This window comes from Bombus vosnesenskii, unplaced genomic scaffold (assembly GCF_011952255.1).
Source record: "Bombus vosnesenskii isolate JDL3184/JDL3185 unplaced genomic scaffold, Bvos_JDL3184-5_v1.1 scf7180000013293, whole genome shotgun sequence".
In the NCBI taxonomy this organism is placed as follows: Eukaryota; Metazoa; Arthropoda; class Insecta; order Hymenoptera; family Apidae; genus Bombus; species Bombus vosnesenskii.
Window position 1 is genome coordinate 2,612,963 of NW_022882944.1, and position 18,165 is coordinate 2,631,127.

General features: G+C 34.2%; 2 protein-coding genes across 3 annotated transcripts in view; one reads left to right on the plus strand and one right to left on the minus strand.

Moving 5' to 3' along the window:
- Positions 1-1,226: 1,226 nt before the first annotated feature.
- Positions 1,227-4,297, minus strand: LOC117232674 (coiled-coil domain-containing protein 112-like). The gene is made up of 6 exons (XM_033492197.1): positions 3,893-4,297; positions 3,628-3,731; positions 3,239-3,505; positions 2,254-2,896; positions 1,901-2,122; positions 1,227-1,841 (listed from the first exon to the last, which is right to left on the minus strand). Exons 1-6 carry the CDS (start codon positions 4,111-4,113, stop codon positions 1,796-1,798), a joined length of 1,503 nt encoding a protein of 500 aa, XP_033348088.1. The 5' UTR covers positions 4,114-4,297; the 3' UTR covers positions 1,227-1,795.
- An 802-nt stretch (positions 4,298-5,099) lies between these two features.
- The window catches only part of LOC117232672 (GAS2-like protein pickled eggs), an 88,236-nt gene continuing 75,170 nt past the window's right edge, over positions 5,100-18,165 (plus strand). The window contains exon 1 of one of the 2 annotated variants that reach the window (XM_033492193.1): positions 5,100-5,531. The gene's annotated coding sequence lies outside the window, so the exon portion shown is untranslated. The remainder of the gene's footprint in view (positions 5,532-18,165) is intronic. The other variant, XM_033492194.1, reaches the window with a different exon arrangement.

Below are 18,165 nucleotides of genomic sequence, written 5' to 3' on the forward strand. Positions count from 1 at the left end.
CACCTATGTTTTTGTATTTGGTCATCTCATGAAAGACGAAGAGAAAAGAAGAAAAAAAAAATCTACAAAAAAGAATATCGAATTAACGAACAGAAGGTTAATAGAAAGTATATTATATATTTGAGTAAAATCGTCGAGAATTGGTATTATCCACGACTGACCGGAAGAGGGAAGCGGGATATCATTTTTTTTTGTCCTCACTTATATATTTGTTTGTCTCTCTTCGTTCGTTCTTTCCGATCTTTCTACGTATGTTTGTTTCTACGTTCAATACTTTCATACAGATACACACACACACGCGCGCGCGCGATCGCTCAGGTAACGTGAGGTTTGGGTGAGGGGAGAGGGTTAATCAATTAATTAGTTAATTGATTAATTAATTATTAACAGTTCGTTCTGAGCAGTCGAATAAATTGACGGTCCTGGATAAAGCCAACACTCTTTTACTCATAACTTATTATGTACATCGTCTGACAAAAACCGGTACGTTCGTAAAAGAAAAATAAACTTAAATATATATCAATCGTTCATTTCGTTCATTTCCTCTTGCCCTCCATTATTTCAATTCTCGCGCTCGTGCGATATGGCGTTTTTATTTTTCGTAGTTCGAAAAATATTCAAAATCAAAAAGAGAATTTCTAAAAAAAGATGTATACTCGTCGACTCGTAACGTTGCGTCGTGTTGTGCTGAGGTCGCGTTTTCAGAATGTGTCCAACACTTTAAAATAATTTTTCAGAGCGGATCCATTTGTATAGTCGACACTTACGGCGTCGCTTTTGATCGCGCGAATTTCCTCGAGGCCGATTGCCGACAAGTAGCACACAGGCTATTTGTAATTCGAAGATTTTAGCGATTGTAAATAAAACAAGAGAAATGACAATTTTTTGACTAGTGATTCGTCGATGACGGATCGATCACGAGGGATTGTCCTCGTTACTGCTTATGTTCATGGAGTCGCCGTGTTCGTGGATCATTTCCTATGAAAGACTGTTACTATAGGAGAATATACTTTTAGTATACCGATTCGGAAACGAAGTACAAAACAGATACCGAGGTTTCGTTCGGCTCTAATGAAGTGATTCCGGAGTTTGGGAGAAGTTCGAACAGGAAGTAAGTACAATTATTGTAAATACCTTGAAGTATGATTATTATGCAGATTATTATACAGAAATTGCGCTGAAGATTCGCCGGTCTAGAAGTGTGCTCGGTTGATTAATTTATTAAAAATTATAATATTAAATTAGCGGAGGAGTAATGGGAAACATATCGTATATTCTTTAGCCATAAACATTTGTTTTCTTCCTAAATATGTGTACATATAAGAATTGACCAATTAACCCTTTCAGGATCGAATATTTCCTTAGGGGCGCACATTGTTTTCTAATACTTTTGTAAAGAAGGCTTAACGCATTGAAATTGAAATTTGATTTGTAAAGAAAAAATTAGAATTCAATGGAAAAAATTTAAAGTTCGTGGGAACGCAACATCGATCATGAAAGGGTTAATGAAAATAATTGTATTTTCCTTAAGTAAAAGATAGACACCTTTTAAGTTGTATTCGGGTTATCATAAATTGCATGATTTATTGCTGGACATTGTTTTAAAAGTTATAAAAAGACGATGTAAAGTTTACCAATGACAAAATTGTATATTTATACGTATTTTGAGTCGCGTTAGTTACCAAGTTACACGTAAACGATAAAACTTGTACGAGTATATACAATAAATTAGGCATACGATAACACGATCGTTTATACTAACGTCTTTTACATTTTTTAATCGATATATTTCTTGTTAGATTTTTAGATCCTCCGATTCTTCGTTCCTCCATCGGATACACCTGTAATACCATCCATATGTAAATAAATAAACAGTTTAATAATTTATCCGATTACTCACATTTTTGGGACGTCCTTGATATATTGCAATTCGTTAAAACGCATTGTCGAATCTTCCACTCTGCATTTTTCTCTCCAAACTTTTGTAGTATCAAACAATGTCGAATAGCTCCTTGCTTCTACGAGCTCTATCCTTCTTATATTCACTGATTCGCATTTGTTTGGCTTCTTAGAACGTAGAATTAAATTTTTTCTTTTTTTAGTAAACTCTTTGTCTTGCTCTCTGCAAACATAATTTCTGTCTCTTATTCGTTTAACTTAATTTTATTTTACAGATTTATATACTAAATTTCTATTAACTTTTTGTCCTGTTTCTAATGTTCGAATTTGTTATAAATTCTGCATAAACTTTACCTAAATGCTTTGATCAAAGTTACATCGTATGTACATTTTTCTTTAAATTGTTCATCCTTTTCTCTTAAAATATTTTCCAAAGATTTCTTCTTTTTATATTGTTCCAGAGCTTCTTGGATCTTTTCTTTACGCTTCTTCCTCCTATTTTGCTCTATTTTCCTCTTCAATATCATTTGCATTTTTACCTGTTCTTCGTCCATCAAACGCTTATTTTCTTTTTCCATTTTCCACTTTTTAATCAATTCCTTTTTCTTGCTTTCGGTCGAACTGGCACTGCTGTTGGTACTTCTGGTTTCCGTTGTAGACGATTTTGTTTTTCTTAAAATACATGTTGCTTTCTCTCTGGGGATTTCATTTAGAAAATCTTCGTCCTCGTAACGATTCCCGATTTCTTTCTCTATTTCGTCGGTATTTTTCTTTTTTTCTGATTCCCTCTTTTGACGCCATTCTTTCACAGCTGCCTTCTGTTTTTCTCGTAAATCTGTGTATTGTTTGTACCACGCCTCGTGGTTTACTATAATTTCAGTAGATAGATCTGGACATTTTTTTTGGATCGCTGCAACCAGAGCTGGTATATTTTCACACCTTTTTCGCGTTTTCAAGAAAAACAGATGATCCTCCATGGTCCAATTTTCTGTGTGTCCTGTTACATATTTATAGAAATTTAGAAAATTTTGTAATGATCTTTCCAGTGTTTAAATGACTTTTTGAGTGTCTTAAGTGACTCCTGCGATATTCGAATCTTTTTATGTTCCAGTCCCATTTTCGTTTTAACCAAGAAAAGGACATTTAATATCTGAAGAAAATCTTTAGCATAATATTGAAACAAGATGTCAAGCGTGTTAATAATAATTTTTTCATGTTCCCTTGAATTTAAGGAATTTTTAAATAATGATTATAGAAAACTATGATTTGGCCAAAAATGATTTAAAGGATGTAAAAAGTTTAATCAATTTTATAATTGTTCAACAAATAATTCCGTTACCTGTTACTGCAACCAGAGCATGAAAATCGTCTATATCTTTGCATCCTGTATTGTGTTGTCTATTTTCAATTTTACTTTTACATAATAACGATAAACGTGTCCTATTTTTCTGTGCTTTTTCATATTTATCTAAATTAAATTCGAATTCATGTACTTCAGTATTTAATGCAGTTCCTTCCTCCATTAATGTTTCAATAGGACAAGATTTCTCGAAATCCTGCATTTTTTGCGAAAGTTTGATCAATTTTGATTTGTACGTGTTCACATCTAAATGAAAATATGTATAAAGGTCTTATAGCTATAAAATTATTACAAAAGATACCAATCTTCTAACTAGATTGTTTATTATAAACATAATAGTAGGAAGGTTGCGAAATATTTATATTTACCTAGTGTTTGTAAATCTTCTGGATTTTTCGTCACATGTTTCGCAGAATCCAATTCAGAAGTAATATCTTTTATATTTTTGTACATCGTGCTCAGAAAGTTTCGTCTGCCAAATAGTAAATTAATATTAATGCACAAAATATTAAGAGTCATCAAATTTCTATTACTTTTCCTTTGCTCTTATACTATGAAAAGTTATCTTTTATTTAAGAATGGGAATATTCGAATCATAATTAAAATTTGCTAAAGTAAAATATGACCAAATACCTTTTCAATGACAATTCCTTGTGTTCATTTATAATATCCTGTAACAAATTCGAGTCTATTTTCATGTTTTCAATCGCACCAACAAGTCCTTTATCAAGAATATCTTCTTGTTGTTTCAACCTTAATAGTGGTCTGATATATAAATCTCTTTGAGCGGAAGTCACTTTCTTCTTCGATGTATCGTACATCATTTTAACACTATTTCCGCTATTGGCGCTCATTGACGTAATTAATTATCCGTAAATGGACGTTAATTGAACTGAGAACTTGGTTTTAGCAACCCTTTGAGCTTGACATTTAACGTCAAAGTACACGAAGCAAGGTTCGTTCAACTTCCATTGGTCGACTGTAGCATTTTATGGGTTTCCATAGCGATTCCCCATAACGTAACTTCGTATATACTCGATGCACCTGTCGTTCGCACGAAAAAGTAGTCATCAAAGCTACGGTAGCCTTGATAATTACGTTTTCACATGGACTTTGTCTCTTAATTAGTGATTGAGATGTTAGGTACATGAATTTTCCCTATAGAGTAGTAAATATCTTTTAACGTAACTTACTAATAATTACTGGTAACAAATTTCTTACTAAAATCAATTAATTAGAGTTACACAATATTATTAAAAAAATTTTGCAAAAATGCATATTAAATTATAATTAATACCTATAAGATTGTTAAAATATCTACATATCGAGGAATCAATCAAAAAAGGTAGTGAACAAATTTTTGAAATACCTTTTCATGGTTGCAATATGAATTCAATAATGTGAATTTAAACTGGAATGAACTTTTTAATGGGTTAAAATTATCTCTCATAAGCTATAAAGAAATCTGACATATCTACTTAACCACTGTGGATAAACAATATCTTTACAAATACCTCGTCCGAGTAAGCACTTACCGAAACCAACCTTCTTAATTTTTATTTTATCTCCATTTCTAGTTATATTTTGCCTATTTGACATTATAAGCTACCAAAATCAGTACCAACTAAAATCTACAGTTTTTCACGGTCGATAACATTACTCTATAATTCTTAGATCTTCTTTACCTACGTCTCCCACTCTTCCATCGTTTCTCTCCCAGAGTCATAAGCAACACCATGGCGCCCCGTAACGGAAGAAAGCGACAATATTCCCTTCCAAGCTCCCGAACCTACGACTACATTCACGCTGCAGCGAGGCATTTATACGGGTGGAGAGTAACTAGGCGCTTTAGTCTCTAGTTGGGACGCGACGCGTGAGTGTGGGGTTTGAGTGCACCCCCTGAAGGTGTGAACGGTATCGTGCATTGAAAACAAATCGTCGTGACGCGACAGGAAAAAAAATTGTATGATACAGAAACGCGCAAAAACGGACGTATCCTCTGGTCTGGTAATTATCGAGCTTTTGTCTCGGTGGCATCGTACCGTATCGAAGTGAGAACTGTCACTCCGCTGATGTCCGGTGAATCGATCGTATAACACAGGACTAGTTCGAGACGATACGTCGCGATCGCCTTGATGATAATTGGCGGTTTCGCGCGCGACTGATCGAGACGATTTCGGGATTAAATCGTTCGTCGATGCGACACTCGCTGTCGCGTGTGCCTGTCAGGGATACGTGAAGAAGGTTTCCTCTTTGTGGACACGACTGATAGGTGAGTGAGAAAATATCAAGTGTTTATTGATTTATTTGGTCAGTATTGCGCTGTAGCTTTTTGTCCCGCGTTTTTTTATGTATCTTGCGATCGTTCCATAGCGCAACGGTCAGCTGCGTCGTTTGATTTAACGGTCACAGTCGATCGTCAAATTAACAACGGCTTTTTTAGACGTGTCATCTTGTAGGTCTAAAAAGATAGATTAAATTGAGATTCGTGGATCTCAAATACATACTTAGCTATTCGACGAAATATTGAGATTGTCGTTAGAAAACATTTCAGTTTGATTTCTATTCGTCAAAATTACAAAATGGCGGAGTTATTAAACGTTGTCTACGAGACCATGTCTGGCAAAATCTTGTCAATTGGTAGAAGTGTTAACAGAGAAAAAATGAAAAACTTTTATGTTACATTGTAATATATTCTCAAGAACGTGTGTGGTGTATGATTCTTGAATCATTTCAAAGGACAAGTGAAAATGTTGACTTTCTATTGAAAAATATATTCCAGAAGGAATAATCTTTGAAAGTATCTAAAAATTTCACTAATAGAAGCATTGAAGAAAACACGAAGTGTGATATATCAAAGTTTGTTATTAATTAAATAAATCGTTCCGAATATCTGTTGCGTGTTAGGATAGAAAGCATGATTTCAAAAAGATTGCATTTAAAACTAGTTTAATGTAACAATTTACCTAACCTAACACGTAGCTCTTGTAAGCACTGTAACTTTGCCACTTATATGAATCTCAAAATATTCTCATTCGAACAATATTCTACGCATATGAAGTATAAAAAAACATGCAACAAAATTCCTTTTGTATCTTTGAAGCTAACTAAGTGGCGTTCCTTAATCCATTAATACTTAACCTTGCTACGTGTTTCATTTTGTTACGACCATTCTCGACCTAATTAAATTTTCTGTTATTATTTGTTTTGATTTTCTTTTAGCTATTTCATTAAATCATTAGAAACCTTGACTGATTACTAAGATTATACTACTTACTTACTAAGATTACATATACAAAATATAATAATTCCTACAGTATACACTGTGTATACATACATAGTTCAATGTGATGATATTATGACGAATAATGCGATCATAGCTTATTATACAATGTGAATGCATGTAATATAGTTGCGTATATTGGCGTTTGAATAAAGAAGTGTAGAATAGTATTCGTGTACGTTGAACGTATATGTGTATGGATTATCAAAATTTTGATGGATCGAACAGTGTGTGGCAGGGACAGGTCAGCGATTTTTTGTATTATCTTGGAAGCCGCGAAAAGAGATAGACGATAGGCTTCTCGATGATTGTACTTTAAATACACGCAACGTTGTAGCTCTTAACGTCTGAACTGGTATTATCAGGCCATTGGAGATTATAATAATTCGGGGCTGGATTACTTAATTTTGGAATTCTTAATAATTTAATTTCTTTCTATCAGAAATCGCTATCGCGTAGAATACAAAATAAAATTATTTTCTGTTAATACTAATATTAAGAAGCACAATGATTTATATTAATATAAAATACTCTACATTTGACTAAACTAACATAAATTATTATATCGATCTATAATCTAAGGATACTATTTCAGAGTTGATCTAATGGAAAAAGACACGCTACCGCGAAGGTGTCTCGGTCGAACAACGTTTTTATTGATTTAGCGCGGCAAATGTTTGCCTTCGCGGTTACGCGTGATTGATCGTCAAACAACCAATTAGGTGTTGCTTGTTCTAACATCCAGATAATTTTTTCTTAATAACAAACGCAAACTCTGATTTTAAGTAGCCTCGAATTACATAATTGTCGTAATCCGAATTTTTCGTTCCATATTAATAATCCTTTTCTTCGTAAATTATCGTCATTTATTTTTAAATATAAATCGTAAAAATATGTGTCAACAACGATTTCATGAAGAACGTGAAATATCAGCGTACATCGTTATTAAAACGAATATCAATCGTGTTTGCTGTCTTTCTTCTATATCATTTTCTTATTAGCTATCGAATTTTTTATTCTGAAATATCTTCCACGAAATGTGTGTCTAGTTGCAAGAGAAATATTCAGCGATAAAATGGAAATTCGATAAAATATCCTCGAGTAATCGATGATCTATATTTGAAGATTGTAATACCTGTTACACAATTGATACAATTATCTCAGATAACAAACGAGAGTACGAAAAAGCAATATTGAGACAAATAATACGACGATAAATAACAACGACATATTTCAAGAAGATATCGAACATACATAACGCCGAATTTAATAGCGATTTATGCTGCAAACATTCTGTATCCTTAGCAAGATCGTTATTGACGTCTATTTTTAAGTCGCTTTACCTTAAAAGTCTTAATAAATTTTCCGAGAGCGCGACGCTGACTCACCTGTCCTTAGCGCGTTTAAAAAAACACGCTTAAAAGGCAAATGAGGCGATTAACGTATCAACGTGCAGCTAGGCGAACAAATAAATCCCGTACGCAATGACACTTCTTTCCAACGAATGTAGCGCTGATCTCTACAGTTTGGATCAGATTTAATCACGAATTCTCGTCCTATGGAATCGCCAGGCTTTGTCTCTAGCAGCGATACATTATATCGGTAATACGATCTAGACTTTGTTCCATTGTAAAGTAAACACAGATCGTGGAAGACGGATCTCGTAGATATTGTAGGTTTTATATAAATGTTGTAGAATATTGTGGATATCGTAGGTGAAAAATTAGCTGGTTAAGCTCTTATTCTTTCGAGATTTCTTTTTAGGATTTATAGAAAGTTCTCCTTCTTTTAGATTTTTAGATTTTTATATGTTTTCGAAATTTTCTTCGATTTCTTTGAACAAATTTTAACGGCTAGATACTTACAGGGTGATGTAGAATTTTCGAACGTTCTTCAAACTTTTTCTGTGATTTTTGCTTCTTTAAGGTCTGTTGTATTTCACGTTTCTTCTTTTCGATTTATTTCGCGTTCTAAGTATTCCTTATGAAGTCTCCTATACTTTCGTATAATTTTTTAAGGATCTGTTACGATCTGTTTTATATTAGGTTGTCGGAAAAGTTTTTTTCGTTTTATAAGGAAATAATAGACGCACAATGTGTTTTGTTTTATATTAGTTTATCGAATTATGCACGAATATAATAATAGTAGTAGAACGAAATGGATCATACCTAATTCAATAATATAAAACAGAAATTGTTCTCCATCTATTATCATCTTATGAAACTTCTCGGACAACCTAATATATTTCCTCGTGATTTTCCCAGCCGCTTACGTACTTTCCGAAGCTGCTCTACGTTTAAAACTACCTTAACGAAATTTAAATTCAGATTCAAAATTTCTTCTCAAAAGAAACGAAAGATCGCCTATGTACATATAATATGTTTATATAAATATCAATCAAGATAAATATCAATAAATAGCAGGTTCTTCACCCGTAGATTAAATATCGAAAAAGAATCACCCGAAAGAAACAAAGCGTGAACTTGAAAAATCTATATCGAGATACACCTATCGTAGATCTTAAACCAGAAGGGGTTGATTCTTCCATGTCTCTTTCATCCCCATCTCTCTCCAACGCGTCCACCCTCGTCACCGTTTAAACCGATTATCCGACAATCGATGCGACGACTAGTTTTATTGAATTCTCAACTCGAGGTTAAGTTCTCGATGCTGTTCGATGTCGTGGAAATCGAGATGAAGAAGGGAGGACAAAGAGGGAGGAGGACATTCTAAGTGAGATCTCGCGCTGCAGCTCGATGGAAACGCGAAACAAACAGCCGAGATAGTCGGATGATAGTCCGAGGCGCTCGGATACGCTCGCCAGATGCACTTTTGCGATAATCGAGGACCGGCCGCATCTTTCGAAAGCTGCTTGCTTACCCTCCGTGAAATTCGCCTCTAAACGGTGGATGATGAATCACTGATGCGCTATAGCGTGCGGTAATTTGCTCAGTGTTTGATGATGGGGGAACCCGATGTATGGTATTCTTGGATGATTATGGACAGGGAATAGGGAGAATCAAAGGTTTTCTTTTCAGCATGGAAAATCTAAAGGGTTGGCTTTTTAAAATTATGTCTGAAGAACGTTTAATATTTCTTTATTTTCTAGGAAATTTATTTTGTTCTTTCCTTCTTTAGTAATTTAGTAAGTTGGTAAATTTTTGTTCTTCTTGCGTTTTGATTTTAATTTATTTTTAGATTAAAGTGTAAGATATCATAGGCTTTATTTCTGCATTTTTTTTAAACAATTTTTAACGTAATTTGGAGATTTAAGAACGTTCTTTTTGAATATTTCGCATTGTTTAAATGCATTCTGTTACCTCGCAATATTCACATTTCATTTCTTTTTATTATTAAACTTAATGGTTTTAGCGCTACTCCGGCGTCTAAAAATTCTTCTGCAGTTTCTGAATAGCGTCTGGGTTGAATCAAAAACTTCTTTTCCAATCATTCTCGTATTTCTTCTAAGATCCTTACATTTGTTTCGTTCTCATTTATCCTGTCCCTACGTTGTTAATATATTCTGCGAAAGATAATCTACATTGATTTGATCTTCTATTAACTTTCACGATACTTGAGCGTATCAAGAAAGTCTGCGTCTCGAAATTTGCTTGGTTCGCAAATAGAAAAAATTTCACGGATCATTATCCTCCGTTGATTCGACGACAATGAAAATTAACGTTCACTCTGAATCACGTATACTTAGGCCGAACAATAACGTAATCTCGTAGGATTCACGTCGGATTACTCGGCACAATAGAGAAAGCGGAAGAGATTAATGGAAACGGAGAGTGAAAATTATAATAAATAGCGATAATAAGAAGAAAGGAGGCGCCGGATGGGCCACCAGGCTCGGTTCTACGAAGATGGATTCTCTGTTCGAGACTTAAGCGATAGAGAGAGACACAGGGACGGGCTATTTGCATATTATGTCTTGATACACAGGTTCCGGGAATGCAAATAAGGCGGTTAAGAAAACTAGTAGGCAACCGTGCGCGCGTAAACAATGGCGATGAAAATATTTGCGCGGCCACAGGGGAAAGTTGCACGAACCGGTAAACGCACGATGACGAGAAATTAAATGTACAAATCCCAATGTAATAAAAAGTTGAATACGATTGCATAATGTAGCGTAACGCGAAAGGAAAATATGCCGGTAATTGAAGTTCCCTTTGTTTGAATCTTATGTCAGTGTTACGTGGTAGGAAATAAGCTTTGGACTTACTAATTCATTGCGAATAGTTAGATATCTTTAAGTATCGAATCTCATTTTATAAATTCTTTTTTATTGCTGATTTTTTCTTGATAATTAATATAGTTTATGTAGCTTATATGAAAATTACTTCGAGTATACGTTATGGATATATTGGGTTGGCAACATAGTGATTGCGGATATTGTCAATGCCACTTGATGACAAAATCCGCAATCACTTAGTCGCCAACCCAATATTTACAGTTCAGTGATCGAATTATTAAGACAGCAAAAGAAAAGTGTTCATTGGAGAATTTACGAGAAACATATTGGGAGATTTGTTTATATATTAACTTATATTTATTTATCGACTGATCGCGTTTAAAGTATTATTAATCGTATATTGATTCAATTAGAGAATTTAATCGTATAATAGAAGATGTATGATATAATGTAATAATACATGTACTATATAATTGCAATGTATATATATCAGATTAAATTAGAGAACTTAATACAACATCTTTGTGAAAATGCATCTATTTTGTACAATAATACATCGTTTATCATTAGGCGCAATTTTTCCTATAACAAACAGATTACAAATAATTTGAAGGCTTTTATCGAGCCAGGCCACCGGTAAATTTGCGATTAATCTAAAAATATGCTCAGCTATCCGCAGCAAAGCGTGACTATGGTGCCGTGCGCGTGTTCCGGCGAGTCCGGTTTAAAAGTGAATGGAGAAGCGGCTCATTCACAAGATTTTCTGTCGGGCGGTCGGTCAATTTCGCGGCGCGCGCGTATAGGCACGGCGCATGCGCAGTTAAAGGCTGCTGCGCACGCACGCACGCGCAACCGCGGGACTATGCGCGCTCTTCGAATAAATTCCGCGCGTGTCTCTTCGGGTTCGTCGCGAGACGATTATTTTCGACACAGTACGCGTGTTTCTCCTTTTTTTTCATGGCATTTGTCAACGAAGAACGTTGCTGTCTCTTCGTTCTTTTGTTTTCATGTTAGAGACGCGATTAGAGGGGCGAAGGTTGCTCGAAGGGTTCTCGATTTGTAGCTTTGGGTTCTTAATTCTTAGTTTTCGATTTTTCATCATATTTTAAGTTATTTGGAGGTTCTGTCATCGGAGATTATGAAGATCAGGAAGTTGTTATGCAATACATATATAACTTTTATATTAAGAATACCATATTTTTATAAATATGATTGAAGACTATTGCTAAACAAAATTAGCTAAAACTAATCAGTTAAATTGTTTAACTTCCTCACGAAATCTTCCTCGATACCGGTAGATAAAATACTTTCCAATCATCAAATATTCCATTTCCAAGCAATCTCTGTCTTTTTTACCACACGGAATTGCTTAAATGAGCGGAAAAATGGAAAGAATTAAAAAGCAAAAAGATTATGATGGATTACATAAGTAGTGTTGACGTTATCAAATCGGAGCCGTTGTAAATGGTTTGTCCTCCGTCGACGAGTTTCTGAGTACTTTATCGCGTTGCATAATTTATAGTCGAAATCAGCGGGGTATTATCAGTAAAAAAAAATGGGGTGGATATCGATAAGATCGGTGCATTCCATATTCGCACAGCGGCTAAATTTGTATTTGTTTACCAGTGTCATACGATCGATCATTTAAAAACGTGCATAGTTCTAACAGGCTTATCGTGTCGCTGTATATTTTAACATTTTGCCAGGCGATTTTTCTCGTCTTATTCGAGCTGTCGAACACCTTTCTATTTTACAGTGTGTATCTTATTCCGTCTGCATTTATAATGTGTCCAATTCGGCTACGGTCGATGGATTAGCTACTAAAGACATTTCTGTGGAACCAACGACAGACAGTAATAAATTTCTAGAAATAAATTGTGCTTCCGTGACGATGTTGATTGATGTAGTTCTCTGTAGGAGTGGGAGAATGTAAAATCAAAATTTCATAACACCTAACATTGGTGTAATAAAATATTAGACATGTAAAATCTAAATGCAAAATATTTATTTAAGAAATAGGACAAAATGATATCCGGATATGTAAAGTGGAAAAGGTAGACTTTTTAGAGAATAGGAATTAGGCGAAAGCTTTATAAAAGCGAATAAAAAACTAAAAATTTAATCCCTGTAGGAATTGAAATGGAAGAAAATAATATTCCAAAAGGATAGGAATATAGAAAAGGTGAAATATCCTTAGACCCGCGTATAGAACAGGAAATACAAGCAGGCGAAATTCGCGTAATTTCGAGAGACACGACGAAAATAATATCCTTAGAAAATAATAGAGAGGGAAAAGATTTCCATAAAGATAGAAAAAATAGAAAAAAAATCCGAATTTTTCTACAAATAAAAATATCTACCTATAATGAAATAAAATACAATGTTTAAGGGTAAATAAAGAAAAATTTGAAATCTCGGAAAACGATAAAGCATAACCCAGCCTTCGTTATAAAGCATAGGTCCAGCTACGAAACGAGATATTTAATCGAATTACGTCCCATTCGGCGAGAAGTTGCTTGATTTACGCCACTGACAGAGTCGTTAAGATCGAAATTACGATTCCGTGGCTTTTATCCTCTGCTCTCGCGTTCAATTCTCCCGGCTACGATGGTTTCGTTTCAATGAAAACGGAGTCATACCAGCAATACAGACAGATAACGATCTCTAAGCTGTGCGCTGGTCGTTAAGAATAAGGACAGCTTTTGCATAATCCGATTCACGAGCGTAGAACGCTATTCTAGACGCGATACCTCGCTCTAGGAATTCGCGTTTCCCTCCCCGCTGTGCAACTGTTGCAAATTGCACTTGCCACCGCATTAGAATTTATAAGATGGCTGTATGTAATTGTCGGGAACCGAGGTAGGTTTCTAACGAGAGCAATTGAATCTTGGTAGGCTGGTTTCTTGATCTCGAGGACGACAAGCAGAGAGAGACGTAATAATTTATACCTGGATGGTGGATTTTTCTCCGTTTATAGGAAATTTAAGGTTTCTTTAAAATATCCCAGGTGCAGTACCTGTTTTAATATTTGGTAAAGCAAATCTCTGCCTAAGTCCAGTTCACTATGTCAGTTGCGCTCATAGAAATATGAATTTCGTGCTTGTAAATATATCCACAGTCTAGTAATTTGTATGGTAGACGTAGATGTTAGGTCGACAAGATTGCAAACAGTATTATTGGAAATACAGAAAGAGAAGGAAACGAGAAAAATAGAATTAACGAAGAATAAGTTAGGATTTTCTGTGGATTGGAGCTATTCTGGATACTTAGGAATTTTCGAACGATGTTAGAAATTCATTGGAGGGAATATTATTGAAAATCAATAAACTGAATTAAATTGAATCGGATTAAGTTAATATTTTGTATTGATTAGAGTTGTTCCAGGGATTCTCAGTTGTTCTATTTATTAATTTTCGACTAATGATAGGAAACAATTGGAAGGCGTATCATTGGAAGTAAATGGATAGGAAAAAATACGTAGAAAGAATAAAATTGACAAGATATAATAAGTTGAAGTATAGAATCGTAGAAAAATTATTTTCATTCCATGTACAATATCTTAATGGAACAAATAGTTGAATTAATTAAAGACTAGTTGATTAGATAAAAATACTATAAACATTATAAATACAAAAAGTCATTTTCGTTTCGTGTAGGATATTTTAAAGAAATTACTGGCGATTAGAGTCTCATTTGTAAGAAGGAGATTAATATGCAGCAAGCGAATAGTCATCGGTGCGTGTACGATGACAAACGAGTACAGAAATGTTTCGGACGTTATCACCATTCGGTTGATACCGGTTCCAGATATCCCGTAGCCAACAACGAGTTACCGCGTTCTACGGCATTATGATGCAGGCATTTCGAGAGCTCGGCTCGACCCTCTAGGCGATTTGCATTCGACGCGCATGCCACCGACGACGTACGACGAAGCAGGTTCATTTTCTGGTCGCGAAATGAATGAAATCGTTGCCTGTTACGACACACACGAAACCTCCAGACACGAGTTTCAATCGAGCTCGTTTTTACATGTACCGGAATATAATTATGGAATACGTTTCCGGTTCAATTCTAATATCATCGTTGTATCTTTTTAAACTCTCTGTCTCGTTAGATTTCTATCTATTTGAAATATGTATATTGGAATGGATAATATATCTAGGCAATGAAGGTTATTCTATGTGAAATAAAATAAAAATAAGTGGAATAGAAGGGATAAAATTTGTTTCAAAGACTATTTTTTTTTTTTTTTTTTTTTTTTTTTTTTTTTTTTTTTTTTTTTTTTTTTTTAGGAAATCGAACTATCACTCTGTATTTTTTACGGTTCAAGTGTAAAGTAAAATTAAATGGCTTAATTTTCAAAATACATAGTTATCGCTCATGACAAGATGGAATTTAAAAGCCTGTAGAGTTCAAATCTATGAAGCTACATAAAAATTTCGAAAGGAAGACGAAACATAGCAGTTAATAGACTTATACGTCACAGAGCTGATTGGATGTCACGCGCATTTAGCGCCATAAATTATCGGGATGCTTCTAATCAATAAGTCTACACTGTAGAAACGCGTCACTAAGGATGAATTTGTTTAATTTTCAGATTTTCTATCCTTATATAATTATAACCGGAATTTTCTAGACATATCGATTCTTCTTCCGCCTTCATTTTCTTTCTTTTTTTTGGGAAAAATTTTGGTCTATATATCGCTATATAATCATCCAGATTTCAGAATGTTATTGCTGTTGTTTCTTCTTTTTTTTTTTACATTCTCCTATTTTCTCGTCTGCCTTTTACAGATTATTCTTTGTTTTCTTCTATATTTAGTATTCTGTGTTACTTATCTTTATTATTCTTGTGCTGGTTTATTTCTTCACTTTCATTTCTTCTTTACGATACTTCCAATATAATCGTTTAGATTTATGCAGTATAATCGTCTAGGTTTTAGCATTCCAATTCCAGAATTTCTTTCCCATTTTTATATTTTTCTTCCTTTTTCTTGTTTCTTTTTTTTTTTATTTTTTCAGTTGTATTTTTTTTTTCACAATATACGTATTCTTGTACTATGATCACTTAAATTTGGTATTATATAACGTCCTTGCTTCTGCTTTCAATTTCTTCTTCTTCGCTCTTTTATTTTATACACGCGTTATCTTACACAATTGTTTTAAATGTCCGCAGTACTCTCGTTCCAACGTCCATATACATAAAATTTCTTCGAAAGAAAAAGGTGAACCACTATAGAATCACGTTGGTAATTTACTTAACAGCCGAGTCACGTACTCAATAACAACTTCTCATTTATGACACGATCTCGACGATCGTGGGGCTGGCATTATACCATAAAGATAATTATTACAACGTGTCGAACGAAGGATTACGTGAACCCACAGTCAAAACCAATTATGCAGAATCCCGATAATTTACTCAATTGGGTAGGATCCATAACGAAAAAGAGAACGACAGGTGATAAGGGAAAAGAAATCTAGTTGACATTTAACGGCCAGTAAAGGAGCAAATGACCGTTAATTACGCGGCCGTTCAATTCGATCGCGTTTATACTTTCGTGAAATTATCGATTTAACCGGCGCATATCACGATTTTACGTTGTTATTGGCTACGGTAAACCGATTAGGAAAATCGATATGATTAATCGAGTTACCATGTTTCAACGTACGCGTACTCAGTTTATCAAACTATGTATTACTAATTGACTGTATAAATTAGAAAATTTCAAGTTTCACGGTAGAAAGTTGTATTTTTACAATTTTCATTTCTACGATTCGAGATCTTTTTTTAGAAACGTAGAAAGTTGTACTTTTACAATTGTTGGCTTCTTCGATCCGTACTTTTCTTTTTAAAAGGATAGAAAGTTACGTCTTTACGATTATCGATTCCTTCGATTGTAGAATTTTCCTTTAATTTCTTCTTCTTTTTCTTTCTTCAATTTCAAATTTTTCTTAACGCGGGAAATTGCATCTTTCGAATTTCTACGATCGTCGATTCCTCCCAATTTCAGTTCTTCTCTCTGCAAAATGGAATATAGCATTGCTAGAGTTACCCATCTCTTTCGTTCGCGATTTTTTTAATATCCCAAAGTTACATCGTAAAGTTACATTGTTACAATCTGAAGGTACATTGTAAATTGTAATTTTTTAACTCCAAGTTCTTACATAATATTCGACTGGCCATCGTAACAGCTCGTCGACAAGATTCCAATGGATGAAGAAGCAAGTATAGTCGCGCCCGTAGGGTTTTTATTATTCCATTGAACCGCGCGAAAGGGACGGAATATCAAAAGGTGCGTGGCCCTCGGTATGAAAGAGCCAGTTCCTAAGTTTACCTACGTGAGCGTACTTTAAAGGTGTACTTAGCTCGCTGTAACGGTATATCGCGCGATGTACACTGCGAGCAGAAAGAAAGAGAGAAGAGTTGTCAAGTGTATGCACGCCACTCGGTGAACAAGTGGAAGAGTAGATAAGAATAGAAACAGAAAAATGAGAGAGAACATTGAGCAACGATAGGTCTCTTCTTCTTCTGCGTCTAGTTAGTTGGCGAATTTCTTTTTCCTCTTTTCGTTTCGTTTCTTACGATTAATAGTAGTAAATAATTATAAAAAGTATCTCGATGTTTTTATTCATCTATTATTATTCACATGTTCTTTTGGTTAACAGTAACAAGAGATGATATATATAGTAACAAACATTTGTTTTTAAATAGGAATAAAAATAGGAAAGTGAGTGATGAGGACGTTGAAGAATGTCTCTCTTCTTCATTCACATGTTCTTTTGGTTAACAATAACAAGAGATGATATATATAGTAACAAACATTTGTTTTTAAATAGGAATAAAAATAGGAAAGTGAGTGATGAGGACGTTGAAGAATGTCTCTCTTCTTCATTCACATGCGTGAGATAGTAACAAACATTTGTTTTTATATAGGAATAAAAATAGGAAAGTGAGTGATGAGGACGTTGAAGAATGTCTCTCTTCTTCTTCTGCGTTTTGTTAGTTAATGAACAGCTTTTCTATTTCTATAGTGTACAAGTTTCTATAGTAAATAAGTGACATCTCAAATTATTGTTCTATAAGTCCCAGCATTTTGGCGCTGCACTTCTTTATGCAGAAATTTGTTTGTAAAAATTGTACCTTTTAAGTCGTATGTTATTTATTTGGATACTCTTGGAACCGTAAGTTATATTTTTGCGGATACAAACAGAAAGAGCAAATGAGACAGGACCTATCATTCAAGTGTAGAATATTTGTTTTCAACTACCGGTTGACACAAGAGTTGGAAAATTAGAAAATTGTCAATTTGATTACTTTTAAAGGAATACTAATTATAAAATAACGGTATATACAACAATAGCATAAACAAAAATTATATCGGTTTAATAATATATATAAAAATTATATGAAAATTGCAGCCAAAG

Bases quoted from the DNA above. Each gene is read 5' to 3' on its own strand.
- LOC117232674 (XM_033492197.1), bottom strand. From the start codon at position 4,113: ATGAGCGCCAATAGCGGAAATAGTGTTAAAATGATGTACGATACATCG. The intron at 2,123-2,253 runs GTAAAGTTTATG...TTATGTTTGCAG, and splicing joins ACTTTGATCAAAGCATTTAG to AGAGCAAGACAAAGAGTTTA. The intron at 1,842-1,900 runs GTGAGTAATCGG...ATGGTATTACAG, and splicing joins ATCAAGGACGTCCCAAAAAT to GTGTATCCGATGGAGGAACG.